Below are 23,218 nucleotides of genomic sequence, written 5' to 3' on the forward strand. Positions count from 1 at the left end.
GCGCTTGCTTAAGATGAACTTTGTAGGGATGGGTGGGGATGGTGGGTGCCGCGGCTCGAAGGTGCAGGTGCCTCTCTTTTGCACAAGGTGGTCGGTGTCCAAAAAGAGGGAGGGGGCAAATGCCCGGGGAAGAGGTAGCCCAGCCTCAACCGTAAGCCCCGCTTTCTCCTCTCATTTCATAACCACCTAAAAAGGAGACATCAGGTCGAGTGCTGACCGTGCACTACGTTGTAGGCGCTTTCCCTGCATTCATTCATTACATCTTCTTTACCCAAACGGAGCAGCTAGGGAGGAAATTCACACTCAGCAGCTCCTCCTCGCCCAAGTTAAGACCCGAAGGTGACATCCCCTCTTTTGGGTGCCTTTCACTAAGACTCAAACCCTCTCTATCTTGAAAGGTGCAGAAAGCCAACCCTCCTCCAAAAAGAATTCCGTCGGGCTGGCAAAAACTGGTTTCGGGCGGCGCGCGGGCTCTCGGGCGCCGGCAGCCTCCCCGGAGCCGCACTCGGAGGCCTCGCCCGCCCCGCAGCGCGATTGTGCAAGCGCGGGGCTGCAGCGGCGGCCGCCGGGGGAGGGCGGGGAGGCGCGCACGGCGCACACCCGGTGAACTCCGGCGAGCGTGCCTTCCCCGGGGGTTATCTCCAGGGTGGAGTCCGCGGCGTTCCCGCCTGGAGAGCCGCGCACCGGTCACCCGAGGCCCGGCGCCCTCGCTCACCTCGCTGACTCCATCCTGTTTCCACCCCCACCCCCCCGGGTCCCTCGTCCCTGCGGGCCTGGCCAGCCGCAACCCACTCCACCCCACTTAGCGAGCTCATTGGCCACCCGAGTCCTACCCTGTCTCCATAAATACATGGTCCCCGGGCATGGAGAGGGACAGGAGGAAAGCGCAGCGCCAGCATCTCTTCTGCTCTCCCGGACACCTCCACTTCGCCGCTCCAGAGCTGGAAGCCAGACTTGCAACCAACAGGCGGACTCACATCCTTTAATTTCCTCTGCCGAGAGACACCCAACTCTCGGCTGCGCTCCTCCAGCCCCTGCGGCCAGCGCTCGGCGGACATCCGCTCCCTGAGGCTGCCGCGCGGTGCAGCGTGGAGCATCCTCGCCGAGGTCCTTTCTGCTCTCTGTCCCTCTTCCGTCCTCTCCGTCACACCTGCCGCTCCTCTTTGCCTCTCTTTCCCAGAATCGTCAAGCCCCCAGATCCCGCCGGCGCCTCTTTAGCAACCTCGCCCTTCCCAGTCCCCGCACATTCGCAAGCGCCTGGTCTCCCCCGCTGCCATGAGCTCCCCCATCAGCAAGAGCCGCTCCCTCGCGGCTTTTCTGCAGCAGCTGCGCAGCCTGGGGCAGCCCCCCAGACCCGTGACATCTACGGCGTGCGCGCCCCGTCGGCCGCCGGAGGTGCCCCTCTGCCCCATGATGGAACGGGGCGAGGCGCAGGACGCGGCCAGTCTGCCCGGTCCCACCAAATGGCCACTGCTGGGCAGCCTGCTAGAGATTCTCTGGAAAGGAGGGCTCAAGAAACAGCACCACACTCTGGTAAATGCCTCGTCGCGCCCCAATTCCCTCTCTGCTCCCCGCCTTGCTCTCCAAACCGTCCCGGAGGCGCGCGGCTCGGGCGCACGGTGCGCTCCGGTGCCCCGGCTGCAGTGGTCCGCGGTCCCGGGAGGAAGGAGGCGGGAGGAGGCAGAAGCGCTCTTGCGACTGCAGGGAACGCGCGCTGACTTCGCACCCTGCCGGGCCTGCTGCAGGCGGAGTACCACAGGAAGTACGGCAAGATTTTCCGCATGAAGTTGGGTTCCTTCGACTCAGTGCACCTGGGCTCGCCGTGCCTGCTAGAAGCCCTGTACCGCACCGAGAGCGCGTACCCTCAGCGGCTGGAGGTCAAACCATGGAAGGCGTATCGCGACTATCGCGAGGAGGGCTACGGGCTGTTGATCCTGTGAGTCCAGGAGACAGGATGGGGGCCGGCGGCTGGAATTTGGGAAGGGGTGGAAATTAGGGTTTCCTGGGCTTGGACCCTTCTAATTCAGGGAGAACAAAGAAGTCCCTACCTGCTGCCGTCACGGGCTCTTGTGTGGACTAGCGTTGAGGGACATCAGCGCTGCCACCCGACACTTGTGTTCTCCTTGGCGAGTGGGCTGGGCCAGGCCTTTCCGTCAGAGAAATGTCAAAAAAAAAAAGTTACAAAAATTGTGATCTTCAGACTCTTGGGCAGCATGAGATTGTCAAATTTAGCGTGCCAGGCAAATGTGTTATACGAACAAAATTATCCCTTAAAATTCCGTGACCCCCTCTTGGTAGCTCAAACTCCAGAATTTATCTCCTTTTGCTTTGACGATGACCTTCCTTCGTAAAGGAGACTGGGGGGATTAGGACATAGACCTACCTGGGAAGCTGGCATGAGAAGGTTGCATTTTAGAGAGGGAAATTCTCTAATGTGATATGATTCCTCCGCTTTTACATTATTAGCATTTAATAAGTAGCACTTTTTTACCCCCAAATTGTAATGCCTAACAGTTGTATTTTTCAGGATATAATTACTAGGATTAAAAATGGTATTAATGCATGACATCACAGGCTATGTGGTCAGCTGTAGGACAAGTGCAAAACGGTTCATGATGAGAACAGGCTCTTTACAGCTCCAGTGAATCTCTGACTATGTTATTTGAAGGCACTGGCAAAATTCTAAATTTGAGGTGTTCTGTGAATGTGCCTTTCAACCCAATTCAATAGATTGAAAGAAGACAAGATTTTTCCTCAAACAGATCTGGGTTGTTGGTGAGATGGGTGTTCATGTGCCCATTCACTGCTGGAAACTAAGGCCACTAACCTCGCAGTTCAACCCCAGTGAGGGCATCTCAAAAGTCTTGAGCCCAAGTTATCTGGACTTCATCATTCTGGTGCCATCTTTGGCTCAAAGAAAAGGTGCTTATTCATCGTACTGTCAAACCAGCCCCAAATATTCCAATGCTAATATTCTCTGGCTGTTTCTTGGCACAATTCTGTGTTCATTTGATTATATAGTTCATGTAGTTACAGAGCTGGAGGTGTCTCTGCTTCTTCATTCTTTTCCTTTCAATTTGCTCTAAATATAATTCTGCTTCTTTCCCAGGGAAGGAGAAGACTGGCAGAGGGTCAGGAGTGCCTTTCAAAAGAAACTAATGAAACCAGTGGAAATTATGAAGCTGGACAACAAAATCAATGAGGTTTGCAGGCTGAAGTTCTCTTTCCTGGTTCTCCTGGGGATGGAGGGATGTTAGTGGAGTTTCAAGCCACAGCTGCAAAGTGCAGAAGAAAAGGCAGGCAATTTGGATGATTCAGGTTCACATCCTCCTCCAGAACCCTTATTCTTCCCTCCTTCACTCTCTTTATTTATTTATTTATCTATTTATTTATTTATCTATTGGCTGCATTGGGTCTTTGTTGCTGCATGCAGGCTTTCTCTAGTTTCAGAGAGCGGGGGCTACTCTTCATTGCAGTGTGTGGGCTTTTCATTGTGGTGGCTTCTCTTGTTGTGGAGCACAGGCTCTAGGCACGTGGGCTTCAGTAGTTGCAGCACACGGGGTTAGTAGCTCCGAGGCATGTGGGATCTTCCCGGACCAGGGCTCGAACCTGTGTCACCTGCACTGGCAGGCAGATTCTTAACCACTGTGCCAACAGGGAAGCCCACTCTCTTTTAAAGTAATACCATGATAAGGGAGCAGTTATGAGCATAGACTTTGACATTCTACAGTCTTGGATTTGAACATCACCACCCACCCCCACCAGCTATGTAACCTGACTGTACCATTTAACTTGCTCAGTTTCCCGGCCTATAAACTGGGAGTAACTATTCCTACTCCATAGGTTTACTGTGAGGATTAAATGAGATAACACTATAAAATTCCTAGGTAATGACATTTGAGCTGGGTTTTGCAGGATTGGTAGAAGTCTGCAAGCCAGAGAAGGTGGAAAAAGGCATTCAGGCAGAGAGAATAGCCTGATGAAACTATGGAGGCATGAGATGGTGTGTTCAGAGAACAGTACACTTAGTGCAGCTGAAGTGAAGCTTTCTCTGCGATGATGCTGGGCCGAGGGCAAGTCTTGACAATATTTTTGTGCCACACTAAGATATTTAGGTATTATCCTTTAGCCAACAGAGGGCCAAAGAGGGAAAGATTTAAGCATTTAGAGAAGTCTTTTTACTTCTGTTCACTCAGGGTATTTGTTTTGAACTGGACCCACATAGGATCACATAGGGGAAAGACTGCAAATTCAGGAGCTTCCAGGGGCCTGGTGATTAGTATAAATGTATAAGGCAGAGCCAGTAGGGATTTTAGCAAAGGGAATAGTGCATGCCCTTTCTAGAGGGGACAGCTTCCCCAGCTCTGGCAAATGCCTGCCACATGGAAATGTAGACCCAGTGTCACCAGATCTAGTAATTATTATTATTTTTTGATGACTAAAGGAAAATTCATATGTTCATGTGAAATCTCTGGATTTTTTTATGGTAACAAATTCACAGTACTTTTTTTTTTTTCACAGTACTTTTTAATGTGCTATGTGGACAAACTAAATATCCATTACTGGCACCTGTGGATTTTGTAGTCACATATACCCTATTTCCCATCCCGGCGTGGTCACTTTTATGTGTCCAAGGGAGAGTGCCTTAGCCACTCTCTAAGCCTCAATTTTCTCATCCGTTACCTAGGAAATGGGAGTAATGACAGTACTTTCTACCTCATGAGATTATTTGTGGATCAGCTAAGGTAATACACTTTGTACAGTGCTTGGTTCTATACAAACCTCATTAAATGCAAAGCATTAGTCATCTAAAACCCTGCTTGTGGAAACTGGCCTCTAGGGGCCATACATGACTTGCCCAAGGTGAAAGAGCTATTTAGTGAAGGTGCTGCATCCAGAACTTACAGATATTCTGGCTCTAAGTTGAACACGCTTAATACAACACCAACCAGTAAGGAGAAGTTTGCCTGCTATGGAAATGGCAAACCTCAGGGTAGCTAGAGTGCTTGAGATGTTGTGCCCACAGAGACGCTTGGCCGATTCCTCCTTCGTGGTTTATTCTCCATTCTGATCAGAAGAAATGTTTTCCTTTTCTTAAATTTAGATCAAAAGCTGAAACTTAAGCTTGAGGGAGGCTGCAGGGAAAGCTCAGGAAATAGCCCAGGACAAGGGAGTGGGGACAGAAGATGAACTCCCAAGGAGAATATATAATTAGTGATGATTCAGAATGAATAATATTATGGGGCAGTGAATATACAAGGTAGCAAAACCTGAAGCTAGCTTACTGAACTTGAAACTTTTGTTTTCCTTCAATGAGTGAAATGTGCCTTTGGTGATTTCTTTCTTTTAAGGTCTTGGCTGATTTTATGGGTAGAATAGATGAGCTCTGTGATGAGAGAGGCCGCATTGAAGACTTGTACAGCGAGCTGAACAAATGGTCATTTGAAAGTAAGTTGTTTTCACCTCTTGTTCATTTGATTTTGTAAGTGATTTTCAGGACAAACATGGCTCGATTGACAGCACTTCTGTATTCATACACTACTGCTGACTAGGAAAGGCCATAGCAGCCCTCTTAATGCTTTCAGGCACTCAAGTGAGGCTTTTCCCTCTGGGTTGTTTATGTAGTCATTCAACAAACATTTATTCAATACCTGCTATGTGTCAGGCACTGTACTAGGGACACAGCAGTGAACAAAACAGGCAACTTCCTTGCTCACATGGAGCTCAGATTTTAGTAGGGGTGGCACTCACTAGTAAACATATTTTAATATGTACTCTGCCAAGGAGTAAGGGAGTCTAGAAAGAATATGGGTTTCTAGGTGAGGCACGTCGGCTTAGTAAGGAGATATTTGAGGTGAGGCCTAAAGGAAGGGAAGGAGCAAGTCAGGGTATCTGTGGGAAGGCTGTTTGGACGGTGGAGACAGGAAGTGCAAATGCCCTGGGGTGAAAGCATGAACAATGTCTTTGAGGAACTTTGGGGATGCTGGTGTGAGTGGATTATGGTGGGAGGGAAAAGAGAAGCTGAGAAAGATTAAGCCTGAACCTGAAAGTCCCTGCAAGAACTTTTCCTTTTTTTTAAAGTTTTTTTTAAATTAAGTAATTAATTTATTAATTTATTTTTTGGCTGCATTGGGTCTTCGTTGCTGCGAGTGGGCTTTCTCTAGTTGCAGCGAGTGGGGGCTACTCTTTGTTGAGGTGCACAGGCTTCTCAGTGCGGTGGCTTCTCTCATTGCCAAGCACGGGATCTAGGCACGTGGGCTTCAGTAGTTGCAGCACATGGGGTTAGTAGCTCCGAGGCATGAGGGATTCCCCCGGACCAGGGCTCGAACTCGTGTCCCCTGCATTGGCAGACAGATTCTTAACCACTGCACCACCAGGAAAGCCCCAAGAACTTTTACTTTGAGTCAGATGTTGAGCCATGGAAAATTCCAAACAGAAGGGAGCATGATCACTGTCTTCCAGGACCACGCTGGGAATAAAAGCAAAGCCCTGCCTTGATGTGCTCGCTGCCAGGTGGGGATGCAGGCAGGGGAACAAGGCAGTTGCAGTAGAATGGGGAGCATTTGACTGAGGAAGTTCAAGGCTGGGGGAGAATCCTAGAGGCTGCCTCAGCTGAGCGTGGTCACGGCTGCTTCATGGAGGTGGTACTCTCTCAGCCAAGGGCTGGGGGATGAGCAGGAGTTACCCACATGAAAGTGAAGGAAGGCCGATTGTTCCAGGTGGAAGGAACAGAGAGTGTTGTGGTGGGGAGAAAGAAGGGCCTTCTGAGTGACTGGAGCATGTCCTGCAAGGGACGAGGATGTCCAGAGCAGAGGGTGGGAGGAAGCAGCAGCCAGCCCATTGTCCATCCTGTAAACCAGGGATGGGCATTTGGCTTTGAGCCCGGAGTACCTGGAAGGGAGAGGAGAGCACTTTTAGCAGGAAGGTGCCATGGTCCGATTTGCTGCATGGATCACTCTTGGCTGCTGATTTGAGGGATTGGAGAGGACGCCGCAAGACAGAGGCTTTTGTCCTGACCTGTCTCCTCCATCAGATGGACCTCGCTTTAACGTTATGAACAGTCATCTTAGCACACGAGAAAGCTCCATGCCAGTAAGAAATCCACAGAAGGTGTTAGGGGAAAGAGGAGCAGAAAGAGGGAATGATTATAGAGGAGAAAAGCAGGGTATGTTTTGGGAAGTGTACACTGGAAATACCCAAATTAAGGAGTATCAAATGCATTTCTTTGCAAGTGAAGGAAAACCTGACCATGGTGGTTTACAAATTATTGTCCTGTGTTACCAGAAGTCTTGAGGAAGCCAGTCCACAGCTGGCACTCAGTGATGTCACTGGGACCCAAGCCTGTTCTGTCTTCCTTCTTGTCCATCCTGAGCTAGTTGGCTTGTTGCACAATGGCTCCTGCCGCTCCTGGCCTCGCCCCTGTATTCTAGGCAAAAGCAAGAAGGAAAGAGGGAAAAGCTAAACCAGCTGTACTTTTCTCCCTTATCAAGAAAGCAAAGTGTTTCTCTTGAGTTTCATTGGGTAGACCTGGGTCATGTGGCTGCTTCGGCTGCTACAGGAAGCCTGGGAAATCAGGCAACAAGATTGTCTTAGATTAATCCTGACATTGCCTGAGGACTGATACACTGACAACCTAAATAAAATTGGGGTTCTCTTAGGAAAGAAATGGGGGAGAATGGTATGGGATAGGTCATTAACAATATCTGCTACACTTGATATCAAGGGTAAACTCTGAGAAAAGGAAGACATCACAGGAGAGATTTATTCGTGTATAAAAACGGCTACATCTTCACAGTGGCTTTTCTGATCAAGAGGTTCTACAGGGGATGAGTCACTGGACCTGGAGATAATTTCTAGAAAGAGAGGAAAGTGATCAGGCCCCTTTCTCTTAGACTCTCTGCTTTTCCTCTGTTCTTCGAAAAAACCTTGCTTTTATGAGAGACAGAATTGAGCCTTTGGTAGCCAGCTATTCACAGGCTCTAGTGTCGCTGCAAATGGGTAACAGTGTTGATTATTTTAAATAACAGGCATCTGCCTTGTACTATATGAGAAGAGATTTGGGCTCCTTCAAAAGAACGCAGGGGATGAAGCTTTGAACTTCATCATGGCCATCAAAACAGTAAGCATCTCCTGGGGAGAGCACTTTTCCTTATAAATCATTTACAGAACCCAACACACATGAAACACAGTGTTTCCCTAGAGTGGCATCCACACGTATGTTATTACAATAGTTAAGTGTGCATTTTAATGTGTTGCGTATTTTCATGAATGCAGGTGCATATATATGCATATAATAAAAAAGCACATTAAATCATTACCAGGCAAGGTGAAAGTAGGTATTTCAGTTAAAGGTCAGTTGATTAAAATACTTCTTAAAGGAGTGAACATTTTCAGATTAAAATTTGGGGGATTGTTTAGATTGTATGTGAAGATAGTAGACACTGTGAAACTGGTTTTAGGAATGGCCGTAGCTTAGAAATTATTGGAAATGGAAGTGGATATGAGATTTGTAGTGTTCCTTTCCTTTTTTATGTTTAGGTCATAAGATCAATTTTTTTTTATTAAATACATCCAGTGGAAGAGCATCCCAAAGATGATTTTCATATGTCCCTGGGGGGTGGGGGTGGGGACTGGGGCTGAGAGCTCTGGGGTGGGCGCACTTGGAATTCCAGCCTTTGGGGGAGCAAAGGGTGCAGTTGTTTAGAACGCTTCTCTCCTGGAGAGCAAGTTGTCTTTGAGAGAAAGAGACGCGGGGGTGAAAGGCATCTTTGTTTCCCACAGATGATGAGCACATTTGGGAGGATGATGGTCACGCCGGTCGAGCTGCACAAAAGCCTCAACACCAAGGTCTGGCAGGCGCACACGCTGGCCTGGGACACCATCTTCAAATCAGGTAACATGGCCACACATGCCTGGCAGCCCTGTCTCTGGAGCTGCTGCTGGAAAGTCTGGATGATCTTCTTGGCCTCAGTGCCCCATCCTTTGCTGGAGTTGCTTTCGGGCTTTGCAAACTCATGAGTTTGGGGATTGCCCTGGTGCAGATGAATTCTAAGGAAAAGGCGGGAGATGTTTTTCTGTAATCTTCTTTGGGAACTAGGAATCTTTAAAAGCAAGAGCTCTGGAGTCAGATATTCCTGGGTTCAAGTCCCAGCTCTGTCATTGGATGTGGTGGCTTGGCCAAATGCACTGTCTCCTTTTCATCCTCAGTTGTCTTGCCCCTAAAATGGGTTAATAGTAGGAGTAGTAGTTGTAGTCATAGTACTAGTACGTTCCTCAGTACAACTGTTTTCAGTTCTAATATAGATAATGTAAAACCTGGCATAGCACAATATCTCAGTGGATCAGAGCTATTTCTGCTACAGTACGGATGGAATATTTGAAGCCCCGCTCACGTGGGCATTGCTCAGTCCTTGCCGACTTAACAACAAGGCAATATTAGCGTATCTAACAAATTGTCAAATTGTCAGATTGCCTGAAAAGACGCTTTGGATCAGAGGTCCCCAACCCCGGGGCCACGGACAGGTACCATTCAGTGGCCTGTTAGAAACCGGACCTCACAGCAGCCCCTCATTTGCCTGAACCATCCCCACCCCCACCCCATCCGTGGAAAAATTGTCTTCCACGCAACCAGTCCCTGGTGCCAGAAAGCTTGGGGACCGCTGCTTTAGATGTTGCAAGGAGAATTTGATCCTGGGTTCCCTTTCGTTCCTCTCCTCCTCCTAATTTTCAACGCGTTTCCTCTCCCCTTTTTTCTTCTCCAACAGTCAAATCTTGTGTCGACAGCCGGTTAGAGAAGTACGCTGGGCAGCCCAGCGTGGATTTCCTTTGTGATGTTTATCGCCACAATCAGCTTTCAAAGAAGGAACTGTACGCGGCCGTGACGGAGCTCCAGCTGGCTGCGGTGGAAACGGTGAGGGTGGGCCTGGTTTTAGTTTGCTGAATCAACGGGCTGGAAAATCTTTTCCGTGATGAATTTTACAGTCATTCAGCTCACCCATTCCATGAGGATTAGCTGAGCATTAGCTTAGCAGAAATAAAAAATCTCACACCAGAGTGTGCGGGAGACGCAGAGCACAGCCTTTGCGCTTAAACATGTGATAGAAAAATTCCTGTGCTTTAGAGACAAAAATCCAGAGCAGGATATAAGTACCACGACAAATACGCAAAATGCTACAGGAATATAGAAGCAGTAAAATTCTACTCCACAGCAAGGTAAATAGTCGAGGTTTTTAAAAATTGGATACATTTAAGGCAGTTGTGCATGTTACCCCAAAGTGCCTAAATGTGGTTGTTATTTAGGCTAAAAATATTGGGATACTCTCTACTAGTCCAGTAATATTTTTTTCTGCTTAAAATTGTCAACAGAAGGAGTTTGGAAAACCTGATTTCAATTTCAATGAAACAGCTAATTTTATATAAATTTATTTATTTATTTATTAGCTGCGTTGGGTCTTTTTTGCTGTGCATGGGCTTTCTGTAGTTGCGGTGAGCAGGGGCTACACTTCGTTGCAGTGTGCGGGGCTTCCCATTGCGGTGGCTTCTTTTGTTGCAGAGCACGGGCTCTAGGTGCTTCAGTAGTTGTGGCACATGGACTAAATTGTTGTGGCTCACAGGCTTCAGAGCAGAGGCTCAGTAGTTGTGGCACATGGGCTTAGTTGCTCCGTGGCATGTGGGATCTTCCCTGCCCAGGGATTGAACCCGTGTCCCCTGCATTGGCAGGCGGATTCTTAACCACTGTGCTACCAGGGAAGCCCCAGACAGCTAATTTTAAATACCAAAATTCTGTCCCCAATGTGGTTGATATTCCTAGTAGGTACCCAAAACAGCCAAACGCCAAACACAAATACTGACAGGTATTCAGGTGGGTTTCATCATCTTTGTTCATTTTTTCTCATCATTAGAGTGATGATATTAATATTCCTCATAGGCCCAACACATCTCACACACCTATCATCTCTAAGAAAAAATGTGTACCAGGTCACTTCTGTTCCATGTTTCCCCCTTTCCATAGTGTTTCTGGTCTGAACAAAAAGAAAAGTTTTCTGCGTCACGGAATAGCAAGGTTCTCATTTCTCCTCATGCTCCACAAGGCTGTCAAAAGTGGGAACTTATTTCAACTCATTTTCCCATTAAATCCCTTACCCTGAGAGGCTCCTTAGAGTGATATAAGTAAAGCTTCCCCCATTATTCTTTTTCGTTTCAACCGGAACGTGAGCTCCATGACAGTGATGACTTGGTTGTGCCCCCTACTGTTCCTAGGGTGTGGAATAGAAGTTGGCAGAGAGTAGGTGCTTAATAAATATTTGTTCAGTAAATGAAAGAATTCAGGAACTATTGAGTGTCTGCTATGTGCCACACACTGTTCCGGGTACTTGAGAGAACGATGATGAATCAGTTCCCCTCATGGAACTTAAGTGGTTGTGGGGAACCGACAGTAGGCATGTAAACGAACAATGAAATAGGATCATTGCAGATAGTGGTCCAGGACCTGCAGGAAGCCATCAGGGTGAAGTCATAGAGAGGTAGGGGAGGTGGTCCCTCTCTGAGAACATCATGCTGGAGCTGACACTGGAATAATGAGGAGCCAACCAAGGGAAGAGCTAGTAGAAGAGCACTCCAAATAGAGGAAACAGCACATGCCAAGGCCCTGGGCCAGAAAGAGGGATGGGCAGGAGAACTAGCTCATGGAGTCAGAGTTGACATGGGAGAAGTGGATGGGCCCTGTTAACCAGGAGGCCCTGTAAACTAGGAGCCTTAGTAAGGCATTTGGATATACTACACCTGTGATGGAAAGCTCTTGGAGTGTTTTAAACAAGAGAGTAACTTGATCAAATTGATGTTTTTTAAAGCGAGCTCTGACTGGTGGTTGGAGAACAGACCTAGCAGAGAGAGAGAGTGGAAGCAGGAAGGCCAGCTATACAATGGGTCTCCTCCATGGAGGTCAAGCCGGGATACTTTGTGCCCATGAGGTTTCTCAGGCCACTTTCCCTCCATTCAGCCCCTGCAGTTATCCTAACAGGCCAGGGCTGTCTTACAGGGCTTTGGTGAAAGCTACAGTTATCTGCCTTTTGGAAGCTCTGTTTGGTACTTGCGGTAAGGGACCCACTGATATGGGTCAATCTGTTTCTTTTTTGGTCCTGGCTATTCTGAAAGTCACATTTGGAAAATCAGAGAAATTTGAAAGTGTATCTAATTTGGTGGCTACGCCCTCTTCCTGTTTTGTAAATTGGGCTCTTGTAATAATGACATCCACAGTTTATTTGCAGCTGAGGCTGCCAGTCCTCTGACACGAAGAAGGCTACTTGGAGGCATCTTCTTCCAAAAATAAGAAATACCATTGGCTCCAAATTGTCCTGCACTTTGCTCATTTCTGTGAGTGGCACATAGCACTTAGCAAAAGCGTCTTCATGTCTGCAGAGAGGGGACACAATGACCATTTTTATGGGAATATTTGGCTTAAGTTATCCAAAAATAGGCCTAAAAACAAATATATGTCTACTAGTGGTGAATATTATGAAGCTAAAAGCTGCACTGGCTGTTTCTGCCAATATTTTGTCTCTTCTCATTGCCTTTGGAAAGGAAATAAAGGATGCCACTTAAAAGGCCATGAGTCTTTGTCAGAAATTGTGGCTGGTTCCTTGAAATACTCAACTTGATGCTAGAATTTCTTATTTTGGTGTTGGCCACCTCCTACCAGGGCTCTTTGCTTGAGGCTGGAAACCTGGGTATAGATAATGCCTTTTTATTTTTGTGGTAACTTTTGAGGGTGTGGCAAAAAAAAAAAATCTTTCTTTTAAATTCCAGAAATGTAACTCCTTGTGCATTTGCACTGTAAAATTAAACAAAACAAAACATTTTACTAGCAAAACTCCTAGGATCTCTATCCCTCTCTCCCTGCTCAGTTTTCATATTATTTTTTATATTAAACAATTAACAAATTTTATGTTGAGATAATTATAGATTCATATGCAATTCTAAGAAAAAATAGAGAGGATCCTTTAATCTTTCACCAGGTTTCCCCCAATGGTAACATCTTGCATAAAATTAAATGTTATCACAATCCGGAAATTGATATGGTTACAAATCACCCATCTGACTCTCATTTCGCCAGTTTAACATTCCCTCCTTTGTGTTCAATTTTAGTACCAAACTATATTTTGTGTCCTAATGCAGCTGATTATTCAAAGAATTCTACTTTGATTCCCTCGGAAAATAAGCTATTATTCACTGATGTGTTTTTTTAAACTAAATCTGACTTTTCACATAGGGTATTTGAGGCACAGCCAATAAGGACATGTAAAAAAGCATCACATACATTTGCAGAACAATGTGATAGGCATCACCTTTGGTTCAACTCATACGGGTTTTAAGGTAGTTTATTTGCAGAACACTCAAGTTTATGTCCATTTGGCTTTCAGACAGCAAACAGCTTAATGTGGATTCTCTACAATTTATCCCGCAACCCCCACGTGCAACAAAAGCTTCTTAAGGAAATTCAGAGTGTATTGCCTGAGAATCAGATGCCACGAGCAGAGGATTTGAGGAATATGCCATATTTAAAAGCCTGTCTGAAAGAATCTATGAGGTAAGAACATGTGCCTAAGCCTATATGAATATGTCCAACACATAATGAAGGGTCCCCCTCCTACCGACGGCTCCCACAGTTGATTCATAAACATTTATCAAACTACAAAAAGAAGAGCCTCAGGACCATATTTCTTTCCCGTTAGTCATTTCCTAAATCATTTGGGCAAATTCTATTAAGTCTCAGAGAGTCAGAGTCCTCCCCTTTAAATCAGTAATAATAATACTCTAATGGATGCTATAAGCAGTAATTAAGATTAGGGGCATGATTAAAGGATGTGAGATGAAAGCTCAGCAAGGAACCATATTATTATATGATGACATAGAGACACCTTTGTTTTTGAGCCTATGTATAAAATGTTCTTTGAAAATTCTTTTTCTGGAAAGCAAAACTCACAATGTCTTAGGGTTAGAAGGAAATATCTTTAACTCCACGGAGGGTAGATGGGAGAAACCTAGAACAGACAACAAGCTAGAGGGCGAAGCATGTCAGTGTATGCATTTGAAGCCTGGAATGAAACAGGAAAAACACTATGATAAACAGCTGTGAAGCAGGCTTGTACTTGGGGGTTTAACCAACACAATAAGATAAGAGGTGTAAATATTGGCAGGAAAGAGACAGGACTTAGTAAAGAGTTGGGTTCATGTTCCCTTTTTGAGCACTTAGGCAGCAATTATTTACTTAACCGGAATCTGTATTCCCTTGAGCTAGAACTCGGTCCGTGCCCACTCTGACGTCTCCGATTTTGTTTTTTCAGGCTTACCCCAAGTGTGCCATTTACGACTCGGACTCTTGACAAAGCAATGGTTCTGGGGGAATATGCCTTACCCAAAGGAGTAAGTAGAATTTGTACAAGTCTGTACCTTATAAAGCTTTGAAAGATACCCTTTTCAAATATCCATCAGATCTCACTGGGAGAGCATTCATTTTGGAAATATGTAGATTGCAGTATATAGTTGACATGTTATATAGTCTAGTATTAGGAATAATGGTTACAGAGACAGATAGACCTGGATTCAAGTATATCCTTGAGTAAGTTATATAACCTCTGTGAGCCTCAACTTTCTCATCTGTAAAATGGGAATAATAATAGAACCTACCACGTGGGGGTGTTGTAAGAATGTGTTGCAAAATTTTAAAGTTCTTAACCTATTTATTACCTGGCACATTTCAAGCACTCAATGCATGCATGTTGGCAACCATCATTATTATGCATGTGTGGGTTACTTTCACATTCATAAGGTGATGACCTTTGTAAGTTTGGCTATTCAAACGTTTCCTTTATTTAAAGTGCTTTGTGTTTCTGTGTGTTTTTAGACAGTGTTGATGCTAAATACCCATGTGTTGGGATCCAGTGAAGAAAATTTTGAAGATTCAAATCAGTTCAGACCCGAACGATGGCTTCAAGACAAGAAAAAGATCAACCCTTTTGCCCATCTTCCATTTGGCATTGGGAAAAGAATGTGCATTGGTCGCCGATTAGCCGAGCTCCAGCTCCACCTGGCTCTCTGCTGGGTAAGACTTTGATGGGATTTTTGCAGCTGTATTCTGGGCTGTTCCTCAAGGCAGGAGAAGAGGGGTGATTCTGCTTTTTTGTGCTCCTGTATTCCAGATCGTCCGCAAATACGACATTGTGGCCACGGACCACGAACCTGTGGAGATGCTGCACTTGGGCATCCTGGTGCCCAGCCGGCAGCTCCCCATCGCATTCTGCCAGCGATAAGAGGCCTCAGGTGAGCATCCGGGGTGTGGAGAATGGCCAAGAGGTGAGCCAAGTTTGGAAGTCAGCCATACTTGGCTTGGAGCCCGTGCTCACCATTTGTTCACTGGGTGACCTTGAACAGTTACTTAACCTTTCTGCCTTCATTGTTTTTTTGTTTTTTTCATTTGTAAAATGGGAACCAGAATAGTATGCATCCAGAAAGTTGATATGAATACAAAACACCTAGCCCAGGCCCTGGCATCAACTAAGTGCTCAAAATTTCAGCTGCTTCATAGCTTTTGCATGTGAATGTCAGGGTGGGGGCAAACTTTCTGTAAAGGACCGGCTGGCAAATATTTCAGGCTTTGCAGGACATAAGGTCTCTCTCACATCCACTTAACTCCACCTTGGTGCAGCCTCAGACAATTGGTCAATGAATAGGGGTGACTGTTGCATTAGTTTTCTATTGTTGCCCTATACCAAATTACTAAAACAAATTACAAATTACTAAAATTTGTATTAAATAACACACATTTATTATTTCATCATTTCATGGGTCAGAAATCCAACACAGCTCTTGCCAGGACAGAATCAAGGTGTTGGTTGGCAGGGCTGCGTTCCTTCTTGGAGGCTCTAGGGGAGAACCTATTTCCTTGCTAATTTCAGTTGTTGGCAGAACTTATTTTCTTATGATTGTGGGACTGAGGTTCCTGTTTTCTTGCATCAACTGAGAGCTCTTCTCAGCTTCTAGAGGCCACCGCATGTCTTGGTTCATGACCTCCTCCTCCATCTTCAAAGCCAAACAGAGAGGGTTGGGTTCTTCTCTGGGCTTCAGATCCCTCATCCTTCATCTGCTGCATCTCTTGGACAGGGTAACATTCAGGTCCATAACCTTCATCATGTCTGCAGTGTTCCCTTTGTGATGCAAAGTAATACATTCACCGGTTCTGAGGATTAGGGCATAGTCATTTTTTGAGGGCTGTGATTCTGCCTACCAAGACTATGTTCCGATAAAACTTTATTTATGACAAGAGGTGGTAGTTCTTATTGGACCCCAGGGCCTTGATTTACAGACCTCTGGCATAGAAAAGGCTATATTTACCAGGCTGGATTAAATACAATGTAATACTTTTTCTGCAGTATACCATTCACCACCTTTTCTGACAGTATAGGTGTTCTCATACCACCTTTATAACTTTTGCTCTATCCATATACCAGCTATTTAATTGCTACTTAATTATTTCCTTTAAATTAACACAGGGTTAATACTATACTTATTCCCAAGCAAGAATTTCCTTGATGAAGTGGTGTTTTTTAGTGTAGTTGTTTTCCGCTAATCCACAATAAAATGAATTCTTAACTATTGAAGTGATAAAAAGCCTGAGAAATCTCTAATATCATCTTATGTGGAAATATGACATTTCTGACACACAGCTTTATAGAATTAGGTGTCAGTGGTAAAACTTGATGTCAATCACTCTTCCCTTTCAACAGCGTCGCCTAGAATTTGCCTAGAACTAGTTGCTCTTTGCCAACTGGAAATTAAGAGGTACTGGCTGAAAGGTCGATTACTTCAGGAAACATGCAATTACAGATGAAATTTCTGAATGAGGCCCAGTGAATTCTTCCCTATGTGTCTGGTATCATTAGGCAATTTGTCAAATTCTGAGCATCCCAACAAAAAGAATTGAATCAAGTAGGATAACGAAGGAATTCTAGCTTAATTTTGAAACTCCCAGTCTTCAGCTAGGACAGTGAGCAGAGTTATCCCAGTGAAACACAAGAGCCCAGGGCACTACTGGTTTTAGCATTTATCTTTTGCTAATAATCCCCCTTGTTTAACTATACTGCTCTGATGTATAATTGGGGTATACTTTATTTTCCAGATTTTTTTTTTTTAACCAAGATCAAGAGCAGCAGTTCTTACCTCCTACAAGAGTCAGGCTTTGGGTTTCTGCATGACTAGAAAGCAAACGTCAAAACCCAGAGCATGAAACAGCATGTAAAGAACATTTAGGCCCAGGTGTTTATACTCTTTCTTCTGTACAGTTGTTCCAGAAGCTATCCTGTCCATGTAGCTGATGGTATTTATTAAGATTGTACCTGACTCAGGGAAAGTGGATTGAGTGTTGGAATACCAAGCGCTCTACAGGGTACACCGCTGGCTTACATGTGACTGATGTCAGCACCATCCTTACTTACAGGGAACTGCCATTCATCCTGTTTTGTCTCGTATCTTCCGTGACGTGATAGGACAGCTGGGCACTTAGCCGTTAGTCAGTAAACATCACTAAATGTTTCTGTCCCTGTCTTATCAGATTCACCGCTGGAATCTTCACTTCTCAAAAGTTTACATTTCACAATGAAAGACCGACCATCGCTGGACTGTGGGGGGCTTGGCATAATATTGCGACTCATTTATTGTAACTGTTTAATATAATATTTGGAGAAATACTGCTTAATAATGGAAACAAAACTAAATGTTGGTTAAAGTCATCAGGTCCCTATGAAACTGTATTTTTTTCCTGTTTTGAATTAGAAACATTACTGGAAAATTAGAGAAAACCTCTATGTGAAGAAGTACTTTCATAAAGTCAAAACCTCCTGTCTAAGAATGCCTTAATGATTTACTGTGGCATCATTGTGTTAAAGGATCCTGAAATTATTTAATTATGGCACTGAGTCTAGTCTATGGCTTTAAGAAGGGATCACCAGTTTTTATTTTTTATTTTTATTTTGAATAGTTTTTAAATTGTGTGTACATGTATTCCAATGGCAATTTGCTTACATCATTTTTTAGTATATATATATGATGCTTGATTTAGGATCTGAAATTTAGGGCAATGGTCTAAAGTTCAGTCATGGCTTAAAAATATTTAGTGACTTCCCATGCCTTAATTTTCCCAGCTATAGAATGGGTCAGTTGTAAAGTGTGTATACATTATGTATTAACTACATAACCCATGTTATGTGATTTGAACTCCTTGGGAAATTGTGATTTCATACATGGAAAATGCACATAGATTTAAGCAATACTTATAAAACTTTCTTAAAAACTGTGTTTACATATAGTTAATTTGCACATGTTTTTACCAGTACTTTTCCTAAAAGCATACTATATATTTCTGTATATTTGGTAAAGATTTCTCTTTTTAGGTTATATTTTTAGATTACTTCAGAAGTATACATTTATATCTTTATATTTGAACAAATATGTACATATCACTAGAATAAGTATATGCTTTCTCCCTGCTGTGAAATTCTTTTTAGAATTATAAGTCCGCACATGTTGTCAGATTTCAACTGTATATCTTCTTTGAATTCTCTGAAAGTAAGAATAAAAGTTTTAAAATATGTGAGAGATGTTTCCCCTTCTTTGCATTTCTTACAACCAAAGTTAAACATTCAAACTTTGTCTCACTAGAAAATTTTCTCATGTTGCTATATTACAATATAATATTACAATAACATTTTATAGCAGTTTTACCAAAAGATGATCATTTGGCAAGATCATTTTCCTTTTTTTGCTGCTTAAGTATTTTTCAGGTCCATTTACTTCTATCTGTACCACCATGCCTTCACTCCAGACCACTACAGAAACTGCCAACCGATCTCCATCTTGCTCCTTTCCAGTGTTCTTTGTTCATTGGCTATATTGGTCTTTCTAAAACCCAAGCCCGACTGTGTTCCAGCCTGGCTTCTGTGGCATCCTATTGCTCTTCATGAAGATCCAGTTTCTTAGGCTGGACTTTGGTGTAAAGTATTTTGTAAAGTATGGCCCCACTGACCGACAGGCCCCAGCCCGCAGAGCCACCCCCCAGATGCCTCTGGACTCCACCCACACTGGCTTCTGCCGGTTTCTTCTATTCTTTTTTTTTTTTTCTTCTTCTTTAAACACTCTCTGCCCCCAAAGTTTGCACCTGCTCTCCTTCCGCCTGCCATCTCTCCTCCTGGCACACTTTCTTCCCCTGTTCTCTCCCCTCTGCAGTAATCAGAGCCCAGCTCAAGCTTCCTGGAGGAAGTCTCCCTGGATGGTCAAAATCCCCCAGAGGCTGAAGGTGACTTATATATATATATCCTGTTTCTCAGTCTCTTTTTCTGGGGAACCCTGACTGATAAACTCACTCTAAAAATGTGCTAATATTACCTCCATTTTCCAGATATGGAGGAAACTGAGGCACAGCGTTTAAACAACCTTCAATTGTTTTTTACAATGAAAAGTTTTGTTTGTTTTTTTGCTTTTTCTTTTTACTGATTATATAAATAACTCTCCTGAACTTTATGGTGGCCAATAAACCCAGGCATGTTTCCCCAAAGTCATCCTGTTGCCAGGTGGCTGAGCCAGGACTGAGCCAAGTTACGCAAGCTCCTGTCCACCGCCTGGTAGATAGGTGTGCGGCACAGCGCACGGCCCAGGCGAACGTAACTCAGAGCTGTCACAATCATCGTCAATTGTACATGCCACTCGGTGTATGTGGCTATTATCATGTCACCTCCAGTGCCTGTTCTGTCCCCCTCCAGGCCACCATTCTTTAGCTTGAACAAAAGTATAATAGGAAACCAGTTCACAAGGATACACTGGGAATGCCGTCCACTTGGTTTTTGTGATGTCCAGATAGTCTTGGAGAGAGAGAGGGAGGGAAGGAAAGAGGGAAGGGAAAAGAACTAAGGAAGGAAGGAGAGACTAGAGAGATCAAGGGATTTCCTCGACGTTTGTAGTTAAGATTATACACACAAGGTTTGTACTGCCCCTCTGAATAGTAGAAAATGATTTATGGGGCAACTACTACTTATAAAGCAGGTGATGGAGTGGAGTTGCATTATATTCAGCTTTAGCCGGTGCAGACTCCACCATCCATGCTCAGAGCGGAGGACTGACTAGGATAGAAGGTAGCACAGGTGATTCCAGCAGCCTCACTAACGAGGAGACAGATGAGGATGAGATCCAGCCCTTGTCTCATTTTTCCTGCACATCTCAAAGTGTGAGTGTCTTGCTGCCCTGTGTGTGTGGTTCTAGGAGTTGAGGATGTGCCTTTTTCACATGACACAGCCCCTAGACACAAGCTAACCACTTCATGTTGTTTTCAATCTCTTCCAAACCTGGAGGGAATGCTAGCTGGGTGGATTAATGAGAGCTGACTTTACCATACAGCTTATGGGTGGTTTAAGGGATGTGAAACTTACTGTAACGGTAAGCAATGTTTGCATTGCTTGGTTGACTTGAGAACTCAGTTTTCCAATGTGCCTCCTCTCTACTGAAACACTTATGAGTTCCCTGGCCTATAAACTCCACATTGATGTAGTGGGAAAAACACAAATTTGGAGTTTTTAACCTCAGCTGGGTTTTCATCCTAGAGGCGCCATCTCCTAGCTGTGTGACTTGAGGAGCTTACTCAACTTCTCTTGAGTCTCAGCTATAAAATAGAGGCTAACATAGCTCATGTACACATGTTCTTGTGAGGATAAGAAAATTCAACATGCACCTAGCTCAATGCTTGGCACAGAACAGGGGCAGTGTCAGAACTCATATTTCTGGATCAAAGGGGCAAAAATGAAACATCCTTTGTAAGGATAGAGCATGTCAAGTGGCATGTCCTGGGCCCAAATGGGAAAAATAGGAGGCAATAACAGCATCTGAAAATACAATCAGTTTTACCTACTTGTAGAGCAGACCCTAGGAGACTTGGGATGGCAGTGATTGGCGGGGGTGGGGATTAATACTACTTTTTTCCTCTCTTCAGGGTTTTGATAAGACTGATGGAGAATTACCAGGATAATAAAAAATTCTATTTATTCCACCAAACCAAGAGTGACCCAGCTGCCATTTGATTACTTTTCCCGTACACCTCATTTAAAAAAATCTTTTCCATTATGGTTCAGTATAGGATATTGAATACAGTTCCCTGTGCTATACAGTAGGACCTTGTTGTTTGACCATCCTATAGCACACCTCATCTTCAAACTCCGTTTTGCATCTCTTAGGAATTGACTACACGTTCCCTTTGGCCTTCAGGGAATCTCTCTGGATTTCAGCAACAAAGTAAAATGCACACACATTTGATTAGGGTGACTAATATTTATTGAGTGTGTTCGAGCTCCTTTCCTGTGCCTTGTCTTAACTAATCCTGAAACAGCCTTGCCCGGGAGCTGGGAAACTTCGCATTTTTTGATAAGCTTGGAGAAAAATATCTCACCCAGGGAAACACTGTAAGCAGAAAACTTAGACTCAAACCCCAATCTCTCTGATTCCACAGGCCTTACTCATTTCTCTACAGTTTGTGGCATTCAAAGAACGTGTAAATGGGTCAGTCAATTAATCTATCAGCAAGTATTTGGTAAAGCCTGTTGAACAACTTTGGTTGAAAGCCAAGGCTCCATTTATGATTCAGCCTAATTTGTTGAGCTTTCTCTCATCACCTGAATTGGACACTGACCCAAATGACATAATCACTTACTGCCGTCCATGACTGTTCTGTCCTGCAGAACCTCCCTTTATCAGCAAAAAAATATTTGCAGAACGCTTAATCATCCAGATGCCGTGCCCCTGGGCCTTCCAAGTAGCATCAACTCCCAAATACCGATGCTTTAGAATTAATTAAAAGATTTGCACCGTGGCCCCTTTTTTCCTCCCAAATTTGTTTTGCTTTCATGAAAATGGGCCTGAGACACTTTTTTGCTCACGTTGAGCAGAAAGTTGAGGGGGTGAGGAAGAACGCAGTCTGGAAGTCAAAATTCGTATTATCAAGAGTCTTATAAGTCACGTGACCTTGGGCAGGTGACTTACCCTCCGGGGACCTTCGCAGCCCTGCGGGTGAAATGGGAATAAAGTGGGCCGACCCTGGGGTGGCGGCCGCCCCACACCTGGCTCATGGGGCACCGTGGGGCAATGACTCGGGCACAGAGGACCGTCCCAGCTGCCCCTCCCAGCCCAGCCACACACACTCACACATTCACACTCACACCACACACCATATATACACACACGCACACTTACACATACATACCTACACACATTGTATACACACTCATACACACACACTTAGACATAAATACATACCTACACACACTGTATACACACACACAGACACACATGCACCATACACACTGTATACACATATCTACACACTCACACATTCATATATCACATACACACACGTGCACATGCCACCCCCCCCCGCACTGTACACATCCTCACTCATACACACATGGACACACACACTCATACATGCACCACATGGACACACATACTTACACCCCACACACTCATTTTTAGAGAAGCAAAAGCTCTGCTCTGATATCCCTCAAAAGGCAGAGAGGGGGCCTCGGGGCTCCTAGCTGGGCAGACTTTCTTCCTCACTCCGGGAGCAGAAAGAGGGGAGCAGGTGTTCTTCATTGAGAAAATAACTCTTGAAAGGGAGGGCCAAGCTGCTCTGAATAAGAAACGGTCCGGAATTTGGTTTTTGTTTTACTTCCCAAGACAGGATGGGTGAGGTGGGCACCTTCGCGGAAGGCTGGAGCCCAGAGGCAGGAAATGGTGTCTTTGAGCTCATGGATGTCTGATATTTGACTTTAAGTTTTTGTATTTTGCTATGTAAACTCCTTTTGTCTCCAAACCTTTAGTAAAGTGTGCTCTATACACGAAAAAAAAAAATTCGTATTATCAAGAGTCGACTGCACATGCTTGAATGAGGAAGGCTTTGTAATTTTTTTTATGCGCATTTGTTTTCTTTTTAATCGGGTGATTTCTTCCTTCAGTTTATTTATTGTGAATGCTTCTTTAGTTATAACTTGCCTTGGTCTCTTTATACTAGGTGACATCTTCTGGAGGCCAGTAGGTGTCCTCTGGTGTGTGCCAGCACTGATTGATGGGTGATGGCCGCTTGCAACACAATAACAAGAAGGATTCTGAAGCTGAGTCCAGACAGGGCACC

General features: G+C 44.6%; 1 protein-coding gene across 1 annotated transcript; it reads left to right on the forward strand.

Annotated features, from left to right (window-relative positions):
- Positions 1 to 535: 535 nt before the first annotated feature.
- Positions 536 to 18,624, forward strand: LOC130834167 (1,25-dihydroxyvitamin D(3) 24-hydroxylase, mitochondrial). Its single transcript, XM_057704267.1, has 12 exons — positions 536 to 1,533; positions 1,746 to 1,936; positions 3,110 to 3,203; positions 5,352 to 5,448; positions 8,028 to 8,119; positions 8,782 to 8,893; positions 9,765 to 9,910; positions 13,419 to 13,585; positions 14,343 to 14,421; positions 14,903 to 15,100; positions 15,198 to 15,318; positions 17,606 to 18,624. Exons 1-11 carry the CDS (start codon positions 1,276 to 1,278, stop codon positions 15,306 to 15,308), a joined length of 1,545 nt encoding a protein of 514 aa, XP_057560250.1. The 5' UTR covers positions 536 to 1,275; the 3' UTR covers positions 15,309 to 15,318; positions 17,606 to 18,624.
- The last annotated feature ends 4,594 nt before the right edge of the window (positions 18,625 to 23,218 follow it).

This window comes from Hippopotamus amphibius, chromosome 12 (assembly GCF_030028045.1).
Source record: "Hippopotamus amphibius kiboko isolate mHipAmp2 chromosome 12, mHipAmp2.hap2, whole genome shotgun sequence".
NCBI classification, from domain to species: domain Eukaryota; kingdom Metazoa; phylum Chordata; class Mammalia; order Artiodactyla; family Hippopotamidae; genus Hippopotamus; species Hippopotamus amphibius.

Coding starts and splice junctions, on each gene's coding strand:
- LOC130834167 (XM_057704267.1), top strand. CDS start 1,276: ATGAGCTCCCCCATCAGCAAGAGCCGCTCCCTCGCGGCTTTTCTGCAG. Junction 1,534..1,745: donor AGAAACAGCACCACACTCTG/GTAAATGCCTCG, acceptor GGCCTGCTGCAG/GCGGAGTACCACAGGAAGTA. Junction 8,120..8,781: donor TCATCATGGCCATCAAAACA/GTAAGCATCTCC, acceptor TGTTTCCCACAG/ATGATGAGCACATTTGGGAG.